The 15,835-nt window shown below is 41.8% G+C and overlaps 1 protein-coding gene across 1 annotated transcript in view; it reads left to right on the top strand.

Annotated features, from left to right (window-relative positions):
* Window positions 1–15,835, top strand: part of SKAP2 (src kinase associated phosphoprotein 2) — a 363,025-nt gene that overhangs the window by 290,032 nt on the left and 57,158 nt on the right. The window contains exon 11 of the mRNA XM_073677891.1: window positions 8,981–9,090. Coding sequence (XP_073533992.1) covers window positions 8,981–9,090 — 110 coding nt within the window. The remainder of the gene's footprint in view (window positions 1–8,980; window positions 9,091–15,835) is intronic.

Below are 15,835 nucleotides of genomic sequence, written 5' to 3'. Positions count from 1 at the left end.
TGTTCACGGATGAGTGCCGTGCAGCGCTCGATGGTCCAGATGGATGGAGTGGAGGATGGCTGGTTGATGGACACCCCACGCAAACACGGCTACAGCGCCAACAAGGAGGAGGTGGAGTAATGTTTTGGGCTGGAATCATGGGGAGAGAGATTGTCGGCCCCTTTAGGATCCCTGAAGGCGCTAAAGATGAACTCCATAATGTATGTGGATTTTCTCAAACAGCACTTCCTGCCATGGTTCAAGAAGAAGAACCGTGTATTTCACAGCAAGATCATTTTTCTGCATGATAATGCACCATCTCATGCTGCACATAAAACATCTGCATCTCTGGCTGATATGAGCATAAAAGGGGACAAACTTATGGTGTGACCCCCATGCTCCCCTGACCTCTACCCCATTCAGAACCTTTGGAGCATCATTAAAAGGAGTGTCTATGATGGCGGGAGGCAGTTCACATCTAAGCAACAGCTCTGGGAGGGTATTCTGTCCTCATGCAAAACAATTGAAGCAGAAACCATCCAAAACCTGACAAATTCAATGGACGAGAGAGTTCAGAAGCTCCTTTCGAACAAGGGGTCCTATGTGAAAATGTAACATCACCTAGAATAAAGTTTTGAGTTGAAAACTGTTTGATTTCAGTTTCTAACAACCTGCTAATGCTTATAATTTCAAAAATGACCATTTTTTTGGTCTTTATTAAAATGAAAAGGTTGATCGAAAAGTTTGGGGGATCTAAGAGTGTGGCAACCCAGTAGTCATGATTACTTTGAATTCTGACAATATGAGGGTCATGCTGCAGGTAGTGAGCACACAGCGACCGTGCCCTCTGCAGAAGGCCATCTAGTCTGGGATAGTGGGCTAAAAATTGCTGGACAACCAGGTTCAACACGTGAGCCATACAAGGCACGTGTGTGACATTGCCCCGGCGAAGGGCCGCACCCAGGTTTGCAGCATTGTCGCACACGGCCTTCCCTGGTTTCAGGTCCAGTGGAGACAACCATTCATGAAATTGGTTCTCCAGAGCTGACCACAACTCCTCAGCTGTGTGACTCACATTTCCCAGACATTTCAATGTAAAAACCGCCTGATGATGTTGAGCCCTACTGCCAGCATAGTAAGGAGGTGTGCAGGATCCCTTCTGCGCAGTTAGAAAGCTTGTGGCATGACCAGACAGGGTTTGGGTGCAGGTGGAAGACCGAGAGGAGGTTGAGGAGGCAGAAGCAGTGGAGGAACTTTGACATAAAGAGGATTGACGCACAACTCGTGGGGACGGCAAGACTTGGACAGCAGCCCCTTGTCCTGCTGTCACCATAGTTACCCAGTGCCCAGTCAGCGACATGTAACGCCCCTGTCCATGCCTACTCGTCCAAGTGTCTGTGGTGAAATGCACCCTGTCACACACAGAGTTTCTCAAAGAAGCGGTGATGTTGTGTGCGACATGCTGGTGGAGCGCAGGCACACCTTTCTTTGAGAAGTAGTGCCGACTGGGCATCTGGTACTGGGGCACTGCGACGGACATAAGGTCTCGAAAATCCTCTGTGTCCACCAGGCGGAAAGGCAGCATTTCTGTAGCCAAGAGCTTGCAGATGGTGAAATTCAACCTCTTAGCTTTCTCATGGCTAGGAGGAAATGGTCTTTTACTTGTCCACATCTGAGGGACCGAGGGCTGGCTATTGTGCTTAGACGGGGTTGATAAGGGTGTCCCCGGCAAACTGCCGGTCTGTGAGGAAGATGCAGGCGGACATGTTAGGTTGCCTTGATCCAAAGGTGGTGCTATCGATGTCGGACAGCGCTCAACACCAGCTGGTGTTACCACCTCCAAAGAAAATGATGACCTGCCAATCACGCTGGCTGTTGCGGGTAAAGAGGTGGCAGGTCTGCGCCCCAAAACAGGTGTGACTGCTGTCCCCCCAGTCACAGAGGATGAAGAGGCCGCGGATGCACAAGATATGGCAGACGGTGATTGGCCCGGCCGGCTAGGCCGCATTGTAGCACACTGAGCTTCCCACTGCAACTTATGCTTCATGTTCATGTGCCGGTTCATGCATGAAGTACTCAAACTATGTAATTTTTGGCCTCTACTTAGCTTTTGCTGACAAATGTTACAGATAACACGAGTTGGGTCATCTTTATCGATCTGAAAAAATGCCCAGGCTATGCAAGGCTTAGCACCCATGCGACCTGAAGAGCCACCACGACTTGTGGTGAGAGGCAGAGTTGTGTTTGAGGATGCAGTTGTTGACGTGCTTCCAGTACTACGTCTCTGTCCAGGAAGGCGCAACCTGACCTCGTCGTCACTAGCATCTTCCTCCACCTCCTCTGCTGACCTCATCTCTTGGCTGACTGTGGGTTGACAGTAAGTGGGATCTCCGACCTCATCATCATCACCCTGTGCGTTATCACACCCGTCGTCCTCAGAGCCAACCTGTTCCTGCCCTGACAAAAAACTAAAGTTGTCGCTCCAATCAGGTATTTGAGTCTTATCATCGTCTTCCTCATTGTCTCCACCAACAGGAGTTACAGTTTGGGAATGAGGGTCTACATTATGGTCAGAACCTTCTGCGTCTGGTCCTGGATCCGACTCATAAAGATTCTGGGCATCAGTGCAGATCATTTCCTCGTCTGGATTCACAGAAGCGCTGGAGTCGACCTCTGATTTCCAGGCTATAGTATGAGTAAACAGCTCTGCAGACTCAACCATCTGTTCTACCTCATACTTAGACGGGCAGCTGGAGATTTGGGAGCTGTGAGGAAGCAAGTGCGATTTGGGTGACACCTTTGAGGACTGGAGTATTTGTGATGTTGAAGTTGATGTGGAGGAGAGCCCACTTAAAGGAGCACTTGATATCCGTTGAAGCACCTGCTGTTTTTGTGCCTCATCTGGAATTTGTAGCGATTGGCGTGGCCGTAAGAAAGGGATCTTATCACATTGTCCGCTAAAAGAAGTAGACATTTTAGTTTGGCTGGAAGATGGTCTTTCTTCTGCAGATGTTACTGTTGCTTTAACACCTACCCCACGGACACAACCTTTTTTCCCCTTCCCAACACGCCTATTCCCCTTTCCACCAGCAGCAGGCCTTTTTCCACTCATTTTGGTGGTTAACTAATTCACAACTCTGGAGTTGTTTGCACAAAAAAACAATGGATGGTAACCGAGCAGAGCTGAGTGGCCAAACTGTGGTATTAGGCCAAAACTATTGGCTGGGTTAGATGCAGAAAAAAATTATTTTGAATTTGCAACCTGATGGAGGTCAGTATAGATGGACTAATAGAGAAAGTCCGACACACTACTAGAAGGCCAAATATTTTTTCAGAGGTAGATGCAGAAAAAAATATATTCAGTTTGCAACCTGATGGAGGTCAGTATAGATGGATTAATAGAACAAGACCCACACACAGCTAGAAGCCCAATATTTTTTCAGAGGTAGATGCAGAAAAAACTATATTCAGTTTGCAACCTGATGGAGGTCAGTATAGATGGACTAATAGAACAAGTTCCACACACTGCTAGAAGCCCAAATATTTTTTCAGAGGTACTGTAGATGCAGATAAAAATTAGTTTTAATTTGCAACCTGATGGAGGTCAGTATAGATGGACTAATAGAGAAAGTCCGACACACTACTAGAAGGCCAAATATTTTTTCAGAGGTAGATGCAGAAAAAAATATATTCAGTTTGCAACCTGATGGAGGTCAGTATAGATGGATTAATAGAACAAGACCCACACACAGCTAGAAGCCCAATATTTTTTCAGAGGTAGATGCAGAAAAAAATATATTCAGTTTGCAACCTGATGGAGGTCAGTATAGATGGACTAATAGAACAAGTCCCACACACTGCTAGAAGCCCAAATATTTTTTCAGAGGTACTGTAGATGCAGATAAAAATTAGTTTTAATTTGCAACCTGATGGAGGTCAGTATAGATGGACTAATAGAGAAAGTCCGACACACTACTAGAAGGCCAAATATTTTTTCAGAGCTAGATGCAGAAAAAAATTATATTCAGTTTGCAACCTGATGGAGGTCAGTATAGATGGACTAATAGAGAAAGTCCGACACACTACTAGAAGGCCAAATATTTTTTCAGAGGTAGATGCAGAAAAAAATATATTCAGTTTGCAACCTGATGGAGGTCAGTATAGATGGATTAATAGAACAAGACCCACACACAGCTAGAAGCCCAATATTTTTTCAGAGGTAGATGCAGAAAAAAATATATTCAGTTTGCAACCTGATGGAGGTCAGTATAGATGGACTAATAGAACAAGTCCCACACACTGCTAGAAGCCCAAATATTTTTTCAGAGGTACTGTAGATGCAGATAAAAATTAGTTTTAATTTGCAACCTGATGGAGGTCAGTATAGATGGACTAATAGAGAAAGTCCGACACACTACTAGAAGGCCAAATATTTTTTCAGAGGTAGATGCAGAAAAAAATATATTCAGTTTGCAACCTGATGGAGGTCAGTATAGATGGATTAATAGAACAAGACCCACACACAGCTAGAAGCCCAATATTTTTTCAGAGGTAGATGCAGAAAAAAATATATTCAGTTTGCAACCTGATGGAGGTCAGTATAGATGGACTAATAGAACAAGTCCCACACACTGCTAAAAGCCCAAATATTTTTTCAGAGGTACTGTAGATGCAGATAAAAATTAGTTTTAATTTGCAACCTGATGGAGGTCAGTATAGATGGACTAATAGAATGATGCTATGCCCAAAAGATTTTACTTCACTAGGTGCAGTAAAAAAATTGGTATTCTATACACAGGTGGTATATCTTGCAACACAGATAGGCTACTCCACTGACTAACACACTCTGCAATAGGCCAAAAAGGATTAGCTTTGCTAGATTCAGCCAAATGCTGTGAAAAAAACTTGCACAGCACTGGCACAGACCTGCCTGGCAAAAACTGATAGGAACTCATGTAACCTAGTCCTGAAAAGGACTGCAATTACAATTAGTCTTTACTCCCACAACCGATCTATTTAAGAGCACAGACCTCCCTGATAAAAGTCGTAGGAAATGCTGTAACCTAGTCCTTAAAAGGACTGCAATCACAACTATTCCCTACTCCCAAGCTATCTGTATATTTGTGCGAAAATTGGCTTGAAATTAACAAGGTATAGCGCACACAGCAACAGCGGTGCCGTCTAACACGCAGCTGCAGCAGTGAGAAAATGGTGGCGACGGGGAAAATGGCTTGGTCTTATAGGGCAAGGACATGTGACATACACTGCCAATGACACATGCCCTTGCTTGTGTGAAAAAAAGCACTTCGCTCCGTGTGTGCGCTGCTGATAGGCTGACAGATTGCACCTCCCCACTGTAAATGCGGGAAAGAGAAAAAAAAATGGAGATCTTCATTGTTCCTGCAGAGATCCATCCCCTGCCCCTCCCCCCACCCCGCTGTACACTCAAACTGCGTATTAACATTAATTTTCATCATTACTGAGAAAAAATCCAGTTATGATTTTGGTGCACGAACAGTTATCGAACATAACCTCGAACAGCCGAATTTTTCTCAAATTGTTCGTGTTCGCCGAACGGCTCGAACACCGCCCAAAACAGCTCGAATTTGAGATTGGCGAACAGTTCGAGTAGAACAACGCTCATCTCTACTGATCACATTATGCTGACACTTGGATCAAACTCTGATCAGAGTTTGATTATAGTGTCATTTGCAGAGCAAAAAAGGCAAATTGGACAGAATTTCACTCAAAACCCCCAAAGCGGGCCGGATCAAATTGTTGGCACCCTCAACGTAATATTTGGTTGCACACCCTTTGGAATAAATAGCCCTAATCAATCGCTTCCTATAACCATCAACAAGTTTCTTACTCTTCTTAACTGAAAACTTTGGAGCACTCTTCTTTTGCAAACTGCTCCAGGTCTCTCATATTTGAAGGGTGCCTTCTCCCAACAGCAATTTTAAGATCTCTCCACATGTGTTCAATGGGATTTAGATCTGGACTCATTGCTGGCCACTTCAGAACTCTCCAGCACTTTTTTTCCAACCATTTCTGGGAGCTTCTTGAACTATAGCAAAAATTTGAAAAAATGATATTGGCTCACCAACTGCTGAAAAATGGCTAGAGTAGAGGCTACGGTGCATGGAGGCTCTGACTTCTGGATGAGGATATAGCAACATGTACAAGGATCCCGCATCTGCAGGAAGTAAGGTAAGTATGTTAAAACATTATTTTATTGGCGACATTATTAAAAATAGGGAAGAAAATCAAAATAAAAAAAGGACATACAGAATAATAAAAAGGACACTGGTCTATGCGTTTTGAGCATAACCGCTGATTAGGACTTTTTATTATTCTGTATGTCTCTTTTTTAGTTTTATTTTATTCCCTATTTTTATAATGTTGCCAATAAAATAATGTTTTAACATACCTTATTTCCTGTGTGATTGCTGGATCTTCGTACTTGCTGCTTCTTGAAGTATGTTCGGCGTCATTGTCCTGCTGGAAGACCCATGGCCTAGGACGCAAACCCAGCTTTCTGATACTGGGCATAACATAGTGACCCAAAATCCTTTGGTCTTCAGATTTCAATATGCCTTGCACACAGTCAAGGCACCCAGTGCCAAAGGCAGCAAAACAACCCTAAAACATCTTTGAACCTCCACAATATTTGACTGTTGGTACTGTGTTATTTTCTTTGTAAGCCTGATTCTGTTTTCAGAAAACAATAGAATAATGTGCTTTACAAAAAAGCTCTATCTTGGTCTCATTTGTCCACAAGACGCTTTCCCAGAAGGATTTTGGCTTACTCGCGTACATTTTGACAAACTGCAAACTAGCTTTTTTATGTCTGTGTCAGCAGTGGGGTCCTCCTGGGTCTCCTGCCATAACGTTTCATTTGATTCAAATGTCGATGCATAGTTTGCACTGACACTGATGCACCCTGAGGCTGTGTGCACACGATGCGTTTTTCATGCGTTTCCGCTGCAGAATTTCTGCAGCGGAAACGCATCAAAAACGCATGGTAATCCGCACCCCATGGTCCCCAATGGCATTCCGCAATGTCAATGCACATGCTGCGGATTTTTCCGCAGCGTTTCTGCAGCGCTCATAAATCTGCAGCATGTTCATTAATTTTGCGGAAGCGCAGCGGAAGCGCCGCCATTGACTTGCATTGAGACGCATAGAATCCGTGTCTGTACATTTGTACAAGCGGATAATATGCGTTTCAATGTGCGGATGGTACCCAGTTCTGGAGGAGAGAAGACTCTCATCCAGACCTGGGTACTATTGTACCTGTAAAAAAAATAATAAAATAAAAAATAAAGTTTATATTCACCTGTCCGGCGGCCCTTGCAGCGCTTCTCCTTCCAGGACCTGAGATGACGTCGCGGTCATGTGACCGCAGCCTGTCTCGCGAGATGCCGGCAAGCCAGGAAGGAGCGCGACAGCACACGCGGCGGCATCGGAGGTAAGTATAGCTTTATTTTTTTTATTTTTACGGTCACACTGTATAAATCTATGCCGTTTGCATGGATTTATACAGTGTGACCTAGTTGTCAAGCACTTTCCAAGTGATGCTATCGCCTGGAAAGTGCTTGTCAGTCCGCATGTGGAAACACATGCGTTAACGCATGTGGATAAGCATGTGAATCCGCATGTATTCCGCATGTATTCTGCAGGAAAAACGCATGCACAATCTGCATGCGTTTTTTCTGCCAGGGAGATGCAGAAATGCTGCAAAAATTTTCTGCTTCATTTCTGCATCGTGGGCACATAGCCTGAGCCTGCAGCATAGCTTGAAATTCTTTTGAACTTAATTGGGGCTGCTTATCCACCATCTGGACAATCCTGCATTACAATCTTTCATAAATGTTTCTCTGCTGTCCACATCCAGGGAGAGTGGCTACAGTACCATGAGTTGTAAATTTCTTGATTATGTTGCACATCATGGACAAAGGAACATCAATATCTCTGAAGGTGGACTTGTAACCTTGAGATTGTTGATATTTTTCAAAAATTTTGGTTCTAAAATCCTCAGACAGTTCTCTTCTCCTTCTTCTGTTCTCCATGCTTAGTGTGGCAGACACAGACACACAATGCAAAGATCGAGTCAACTTCTCCCCTTTTTATCTGGTTTCAGGTGTGATTTTCATATTTCCCACGCCTGTTACTTGCCACAGGTGAGTTTGATCAAGCATCACATGCTTGAAGCAAAGATGTTTACCCACAATTTTGAAAAGGTGCTAACAATTTTGTCTGGTCCATTTTTATGTTTTTGTGTAAATAATGTCCAATTTGCATTGTTTCGCCATTTTCAACATTGCAATAAAATGCAATAAGAAGCGATTAAAACATTGTATCTGCCCCAAAATGTTATTATTAAACAAAGTCAGCTCAGGGAACAAAAAATAAACCACTACCCAGCCCCAGATCACAAAAAATGGAAACACTACGGGTTTCAGAAAATGGCGACACACGCAAAAACCTTTTTTCGTACGAATATCGGAATTTTTTTTACACCACTTAAATAAAAAATAAATTATACATGTTTGGCATCTGCATACTCGTACTGACCTGGGGAATAATATTGCCTGGTCAAATTTACCACATAGTGAACATGGTAAATAAAAAACCCAAAAAAACAATTGTGGAATTGCACTTTTTTGCAATTTCACTGCACTTGGATTTTTTTTTCTCATTTTCCAGTATACTATATGGTGAAATCAATGGTGCTATTCAAAAGTACAACTTGTCTCACAAAAAAACAAGCCCTCATATGGCCATAGTGCTGGAAATATAAAAAGGTATGGCTCTTGGAAGAAGAGGAGGAAAAAACGGAAAATGGTAGCAGTTTCTTCCACTGCTGTTCTCTCAAATGCATGTTTGCAGTATTCCCAATAGAAGTGTTCATTATCTGGGGATAACACTTTTAATTTATTTCTGATATCGTTGTAGGATTCAAAACTTTATCTTACGATTTATTTGTTTGTTTACACAGGAAAAGAAACAGACTATGCAAATTTCTATCGAGGCTTATATGACTGCACAGGGGATCACCCTGATGAATTGTCATTTAAATACGGTGATGTTATATATATTCTCAGCCGGGTAAGTTTCACAAGTGCACTTCTATGTTGAGAACCAGATTGGTACTTCAATTGTTTGGCAAAATCCATACAAATATACTTGGCACTTCCAGTAATACTGCATGTGCTACCCAAAATTATATCTCTCATACAAACTGTCCTTACACTCACAGTAATAAATTATACTGTCAATCTAATACAATCACATTTAAAAACATCAGTTAATAACAGGAATCAACTTAAAAGCATGTTTATACATACAAGGCGTTGGCTAAGATTCAGCAAAGAGGCATTATAATGGACAATAATTATAGGATGCCCTCAATTGCCTACTGATTATACATATATTATTTTCATATTTCCTTTCATAGTAGATGATTTTGATTAGGAATTATTTCCACAAGAGAGGTCAACTAGGATCACTGTACTACACAGTTCCTATCTCCAGGAAGCCTCTGTTATGTGCTCATGTGTTTAGAATACTCAGCATTTTATGGTGACATTTCCAATGTAAGCTGATGTTATATAATGTCTATTAACCCTCTGTGCCCTGGCAATTTTTCATTTTTGCGCCTTCATTTTTTCCTCCTCATCTTCTAAGAGCCATAACTTTTTTATTTTTCTGTCAACACAGCTATATGAGGGTTTGTTGTAGGACGAGTTGTTGTTTTTCATTTCACCATTCGTTTTACCATACAATGTGCTGAGAAACAGAAAAAAATTCTAAATGGAGTTAAATGGTAAATGGTATCTTTTTTTAATTTAAGTGATGAAAAAAATTCAAAAGTTTGTAAAAAAAAAAAATTGGTCTATGTCATGTTTGTTTTGAGACCAGTAACATTTTTATTTTGCCTTTGATGGAGCTGTGTGAGAGCTCGTATTTTGCATGGTGAGCTGATATTTTTTATTGATACCATTTTGGGGTAGACAAAAAATTTTGATCACGTTTTATTGTAATTTTTTAATGAAAGTGCCTGAAAAAAAAGAAATTCTGGCATATTAATTTATTTACTTGCTACAGCTTATCCCGATCAGGCTAATTAATTTTAAATTTTGATATACTCTTATGGATGCAGACTTTTATGGATGGGGCAATACCAAATATATATGCATATATATACAGTGGGTACGGAAAGTATTCAGACGCCTTTAAATTTTTCATTCTTTGTTTCAATGCAGCCATTTGGTAAATTCTAAAAAGTTAATTTTTTTCTCATAAATGTACACTCTGCACCCCATCTTGACTGAAAAAAAACAGAAATGTAGAAATTTTTGAAAATTTAATAAAAAGGAAAAACTGAAATATCACATGGTCATAAGTATTCAGACCCTTTGCTCAGACACATATTTAAGTCACATGCTGTCCATTTTCTTGAGATGGTTCTACTCCTTCATTGGAGTCCAGCTGTGTTTAATTAAACTGATAGGACTTGATTTGGAAAGGCACACACCTGTCTATATAAGACCTCACAGCTCTCACTGCATGTCAGACCAAATAAGAATCATGAGCCCAAAGGAACTGCCCAAGGAGCTCAGAGACAGAATTGTGGCAAGACACAGATCTGGCCAAGGTTACAAAAGAATTTCTGCTGTACTCAAGGTTCCTAAGAGCACAGTGGCCTCCATAATCCTTAAATGGAAGAAGTTTGGGACCACCAGAAGTCTTCTTAGACCAAACTGAGCAATCGTGGGAGAAGATCCTTGGTGAGAGAGGTAAAGAAGAACCTCAAGATCACTGTGGCTGAGCTCCAGAGATGCAGTAGGGAGATGGGAGAAAGTTCCACAAAGTCAACTATCACTGCAGCCCTCTGCCAGTCAGGCCTTTATGGCAGAGGGGTCCGACAGAAGCCTCTCCTCAGTGCAAGATATATGAAAGCCCGCATAGAGTTTGTTCAAAAACGCATGAAGGACTCCCAGACTATGAGAAATAAGATTCTCTGGTCTGATGAGACGAAGATAGAACTTTTTGGTGATAATTCTAAGCGGTATGTGTGGAGAACGGCACTGCTCATCACCTGCCCAATACAATCCCAACAGTGAAACATGGTGGTGGCAGCATCTTGCTATGGGGGTGTTTTTCAGCTGCAGGGACAGGACGACTGGTTGCAATTGAAGGAAACATGAATGCGGCCAAGTACAGAGATATCCTGGATAAAAACGTCTTCCAGAGTGCTCTGGACCTCAGACTTGGCCGAAGGTTCACCTTCCAACAAGACAATGACCCTAAGCACACAGCTAAAATAACAAAGGAGAGGCTCCAGAACAACTCTGTGACCATTCTTGACTGGCCCAGCCAGAGCCCTGACCTAAACCCAATTGACATCTCTGGAGACACCTGAAAATGGCTGTCCACCAACGTTCACCATGCTCCAACCTGAAGTAACTAGAGAGGATCTGCAAGGAACAATGGCAGAGGATCCCCAAATCCAGGTGTGAAAAACTTGTTGCATCATTCCCAAGAAGTCTCATGGCTGTACTAGCTCAAAAGGATGCTTCTACTCAATACTGAGCAAAGGGTCTGAATACTTATGACCATGTGATATTTGAGTTTCTCTTTTTAAATAAATTTGCAAAAATTTCTACATTTCTGTTTTTTTTCAGTCAAGATGGGGTGTAGAATGTACATTAATGAGAAAAAAAATGAACTTTTAAGAATTTACCAAATGGCTGCAATGAAACAAAGAGCGAAAAATTTAAAGGGGTCTGAATACTTTCCGTACCCACTGTATATATATATATATATATATATATATATATATATATATATATATACACATATACACACACACACACATATACAATGGGGAAAATAAGTATTTGATGCACTGCTGATTTTGCAAGTTTTCCAACCTACAAAGAATGGAGAAGTCTGCAATTTTTGTCGGAGGTACACTTCAACTGTGAGAGACAGAATCTAAAAAAAAATCTTAAAAATCACGTTGTATGATTTTTATATAATTAATTTGCATTTTATTGCATGAAATAAGTATTTGATACTATAGAAAGACAGAACTTAATATTTGGTACAGACACTTTTCTTTGCAATTACAGAGGTTAGACGTTTCCTGTAGTTCTTGACCAAGTTTGCACACATTGCAGCAGGAATTTTGGCCCACTGCTCCATACAGATCTTCTCCAGATCTTTCAGGGTTTGGGGCTGTCACTGGGCAACATTGAGTTTCAGCTCCCTCCAAAGAATTTCTATTGGATTCGGGTTTGGAGAATGTTTCCTACGGAGCCACTCCCTAATTGCCCTGGCTGTGTGTTTCGGGTCATTGTCATGCTGGAAGATCCAGCCATGACCCATCTTCAATGCTCTTACTGAGGGAAGGAGGTTGCTGGCCAAAATCTCTCGATATATAACCCGATCCATCCTCCCTTCAATACGATGCAGTCGTCCTGTCCCCTTTGCAGAAAAGCAACCCCAAAGTATGATGTATCCCCCACCATGCTTCACAGTTGGGATGATGGTGTTCGGGTTGTACTCATCCTTCTTCATCCTTAATTTTATTTATCCACTACAATTTTAAATAGCTAAATAAAAGTTAATTCTTAATCTTTATATTACACTTTGCCACTTTTTGCTCGTCGTTCCATTGAATACCTGTGGTTTATATCCCTCTGCTGATATTATAATATACTAGAGTGGGATGGCCGTTTTTTTGTCCACGGGCATTGATACCAGCCAGTGGGTCACGGAGGCCAAAGAGGTTTTTTCTGAACGTACATTCTCTCAAGCAAAATATGCACCCACATTCTCAGCCGCATTTAGAGAACTCACAAAAGTTTACAAACAGCAGATCAGTTCATGGTGGGAGGTACAGACCTTGGAAAATTACATTAAGGCAGGAATTGTACCGCGCAATCTCCGTATCACCTTACTACCCTCATTTCGTTATAAAAATCCCGGCTTTCTGAACCTTTGGGAGAAAGAGGCCACAGAAAGCTCCCTTAGGTTCATGAAGCTATTAGTGGAAGAAGAAAAAATAACGTTAAATACTCTTAATGACTCCTTAAAAACACAATTGGAAACTACAAAGAAATTTGCTTCTGAACCAGATTTTGCAGTGAAAGAGACTCTACTCCAGAATACACTAGAAAGGTACCAGTACCATCTAAAAGAACGTAAATATAAATTTTTTATTAGAGACTTGCAAGAATTCAAAGACAATAAAGCCTATACGTATCCAACCAATAGAGCCTTTAGGCAACCAGATACAGATTTATCTTCCACTGACACTGATTTATCTGAACCGGAAGGTAGGGATAGATCTCAACAGGGGGAAACAAAGAGGGAGGGGGGCAGAGGACGAGGTAATAATAGGAGACCCACCTCTGGAGCACATTTTTTAGAGGAGGGCTATCCCCTACGCAGCAGATCCTACCTGACAAACCCCCTAACCTCCCAGTGACCGCTCAAAATAATTCTCAGGTCATCAACCTCTCTTCGAGGACCTTATCTGTTGCTGAAATGACGGTCCTAAGTAAAGGCTTGAGCTTTGTACCTACCACTGACCATGATTTGTTTGAAACGATCAAAGATATAATCTTATTTGTGAGAAAATTAAAATGGCGTAAACATTTCATTAGGGATGAGAAACTTCTATGTACTGATATTGGAATTCAGGAGGATCTACTGGGGGATATTAGGACCCTTTTTCATCTAAGCGACCCAGATCCTAATACTGAAGGGAAAGGTCCCTTTACTAGTTTGAAAGCAAAAAGTACTAAGATGCCTCCTCCCCAAAATGACCTAGGCCCCATCAATGTATTCTTGAGTACGGTGACCAATGATTTAAAAACCATAAGTAAACAACCATTATGGAAAAAATATAACCTGACACAACAAGAAATACAGGCCTTAAATATCCTTGAAAAAGATCGGACGATAGTTATAAAACCGTCCGATAAAGGCGGAAACGTCGTCATTATGAATCTGGGTGACTATTACACAATGTGTACTAATATTTTGCAAGATAAGAAATGCTATTGCGTACTAGATTCTAACCCCACTAAAAAACTAGCTCTAGAACTGTGTGATCTGGCCAAAGAGACCTTAGAGAGTGGGGTAATCACCAAACAAGAGCGAGACTTTATATGTCCAAGCCATCCGGTAATGGCAACTTTTTACAGCTTGCCTAAAGTACACAAAGGACTAACACCTCTCAAGGGACGCCCAATTGTGTCAGGAGTCAACAATTTGACCCAAAACCTTGGCATCTATTTGGATAAAATTCTTGGCCAGTTTGTGACGGGTCTAAACTCATTTGTAAGTGACACAACAGCTCTACTTCGTAGCTTAGAGAATATATCGGTGGATCCAGAGGTCAAATTAGCCAGCATCGACGTGGAATCACTTTATTCATCTATTCCACACACTAAAGGACTAGAGGCAGTACAACATTTTTTGAGGGGGAGAGGCTGTCAATATAATGAACACAACAGATTCATTTTGGAGGGGCTGAAGTTTTGTTTGTCGAGGAATGTTTTCCTGTTTGACAGGAAGTACTTCCACCAGCTCAGCGGTACAGCGATGGGCAGCCCGTGTGCCCCGTCATATGCAAACCTGTACCTGGGCTGGGGGGAAGAAACTGTAGTCTTTGGGGATGCACCTGTTGAGGGGAGTGAACATATACTGCTTTGGACCTGTTATATTGACGACATCCTGATATTATGGAAAGGGGAGACTGCACATTTTGATAGCCTGAATCTACATTTCACCTTTGAGATAAATGAAAAAAAACTCCCCTTCCTAGACATTGATTCAAAAAGAAAAGGATGGAGCATTGAGCACCAAAACTTTTAGGAAAACAACAACTACAAACTCCTTGCTCAGATGGGAAAGTAACCATCCCACCCCCCTCAAGAGGGGCATCCCTAAGGGACAGTTATTGCATATCCACAGAAACTGTTCCGATGACGCCTCATTTGCCGAACAGGCTAGGGATTTGTGCATTCGCTTCCGAGAGAGAGGGTACCCAAACAAAGTATTGTCCAGGGCCTATGGGGAGTCATTAGGCAGGGAACGCACTTCCCTGTTACAACCTGTCCAGAAACCTCAAGAGGAGGATAACCCCTGCAGGCTGGTCACCACTTTCTCTAATGGTGCAGATAGGGTCCGCCAAACTTTGTTGAAGCACTGGCATATTCTCCAAATGGACGTTGACATAGGGATCTTAGTTGGCAATACACCCCAAATCACCTATAAAAGAGGTAGATCCCTGAGAGATAGACTGGTTCACAGTCATTTCACTAGCCATCAAGCAGAGAATTGGCTATCAGTGTCCACAAAGGGATGTTTCAAATGCAGTGGGTGTGTAGCCTGTAAATCGATCACACAAGGCAGAAACTTCACAAGTAGCAACACAGGGGAGTCGTACACAATTAATCAATTCATTAACTGTAGATCCAAAGGTATCATCTACAAAGCCACATGTGTTTGCGGTCTTGAATATGTCGGTAAAACAAAAAGAGAATTCAGGAGGAGGGTGGGCGAACATCAACGGGACATTGCCCTGAAAAGAGATACACCCATAGCGAGACACGTTAACTCCATACACCCTAACCAGCTTGAAGTCATGAAATTCATGGGTATTGAAAAAATTTCACCTTTACCCAGAGGAGGTGACTGGGATAAATTAATTTTACAAAGAGAGACCAAGTGGATCTTTAAACTAAATACTGTTGCCCCTCTGGGCCTTAATGAACAATTGTCATTCAGATGTTTCCTTTGACATAGGGACTTCATAGGGACAGGAGTGTAGGGA

Source organism: Phyllobates terribilis, unplaced genomic scaffold (genome assembly GCF_046119375.1).
Source record: "Phyllobates terribilis strain yellow unplaced genomic scaffold, ASM4611937v1 Scaffold_4__5_contigs__length_816908805, whole genome shotgun sequence".
Classification (NCBI taxonomy): domain Eukaryota; kingdom Metazoa; phylum Chordata; class Amphibia; order Anura; family Dendrobatidae; genus Phyllobates; species Phyllobates terribilis.
The sequence above is the reverse complement of the archived record's forward strand: the minus strand, read 5'-3'. Positions and strand labels throughout refer to the sequence as shown.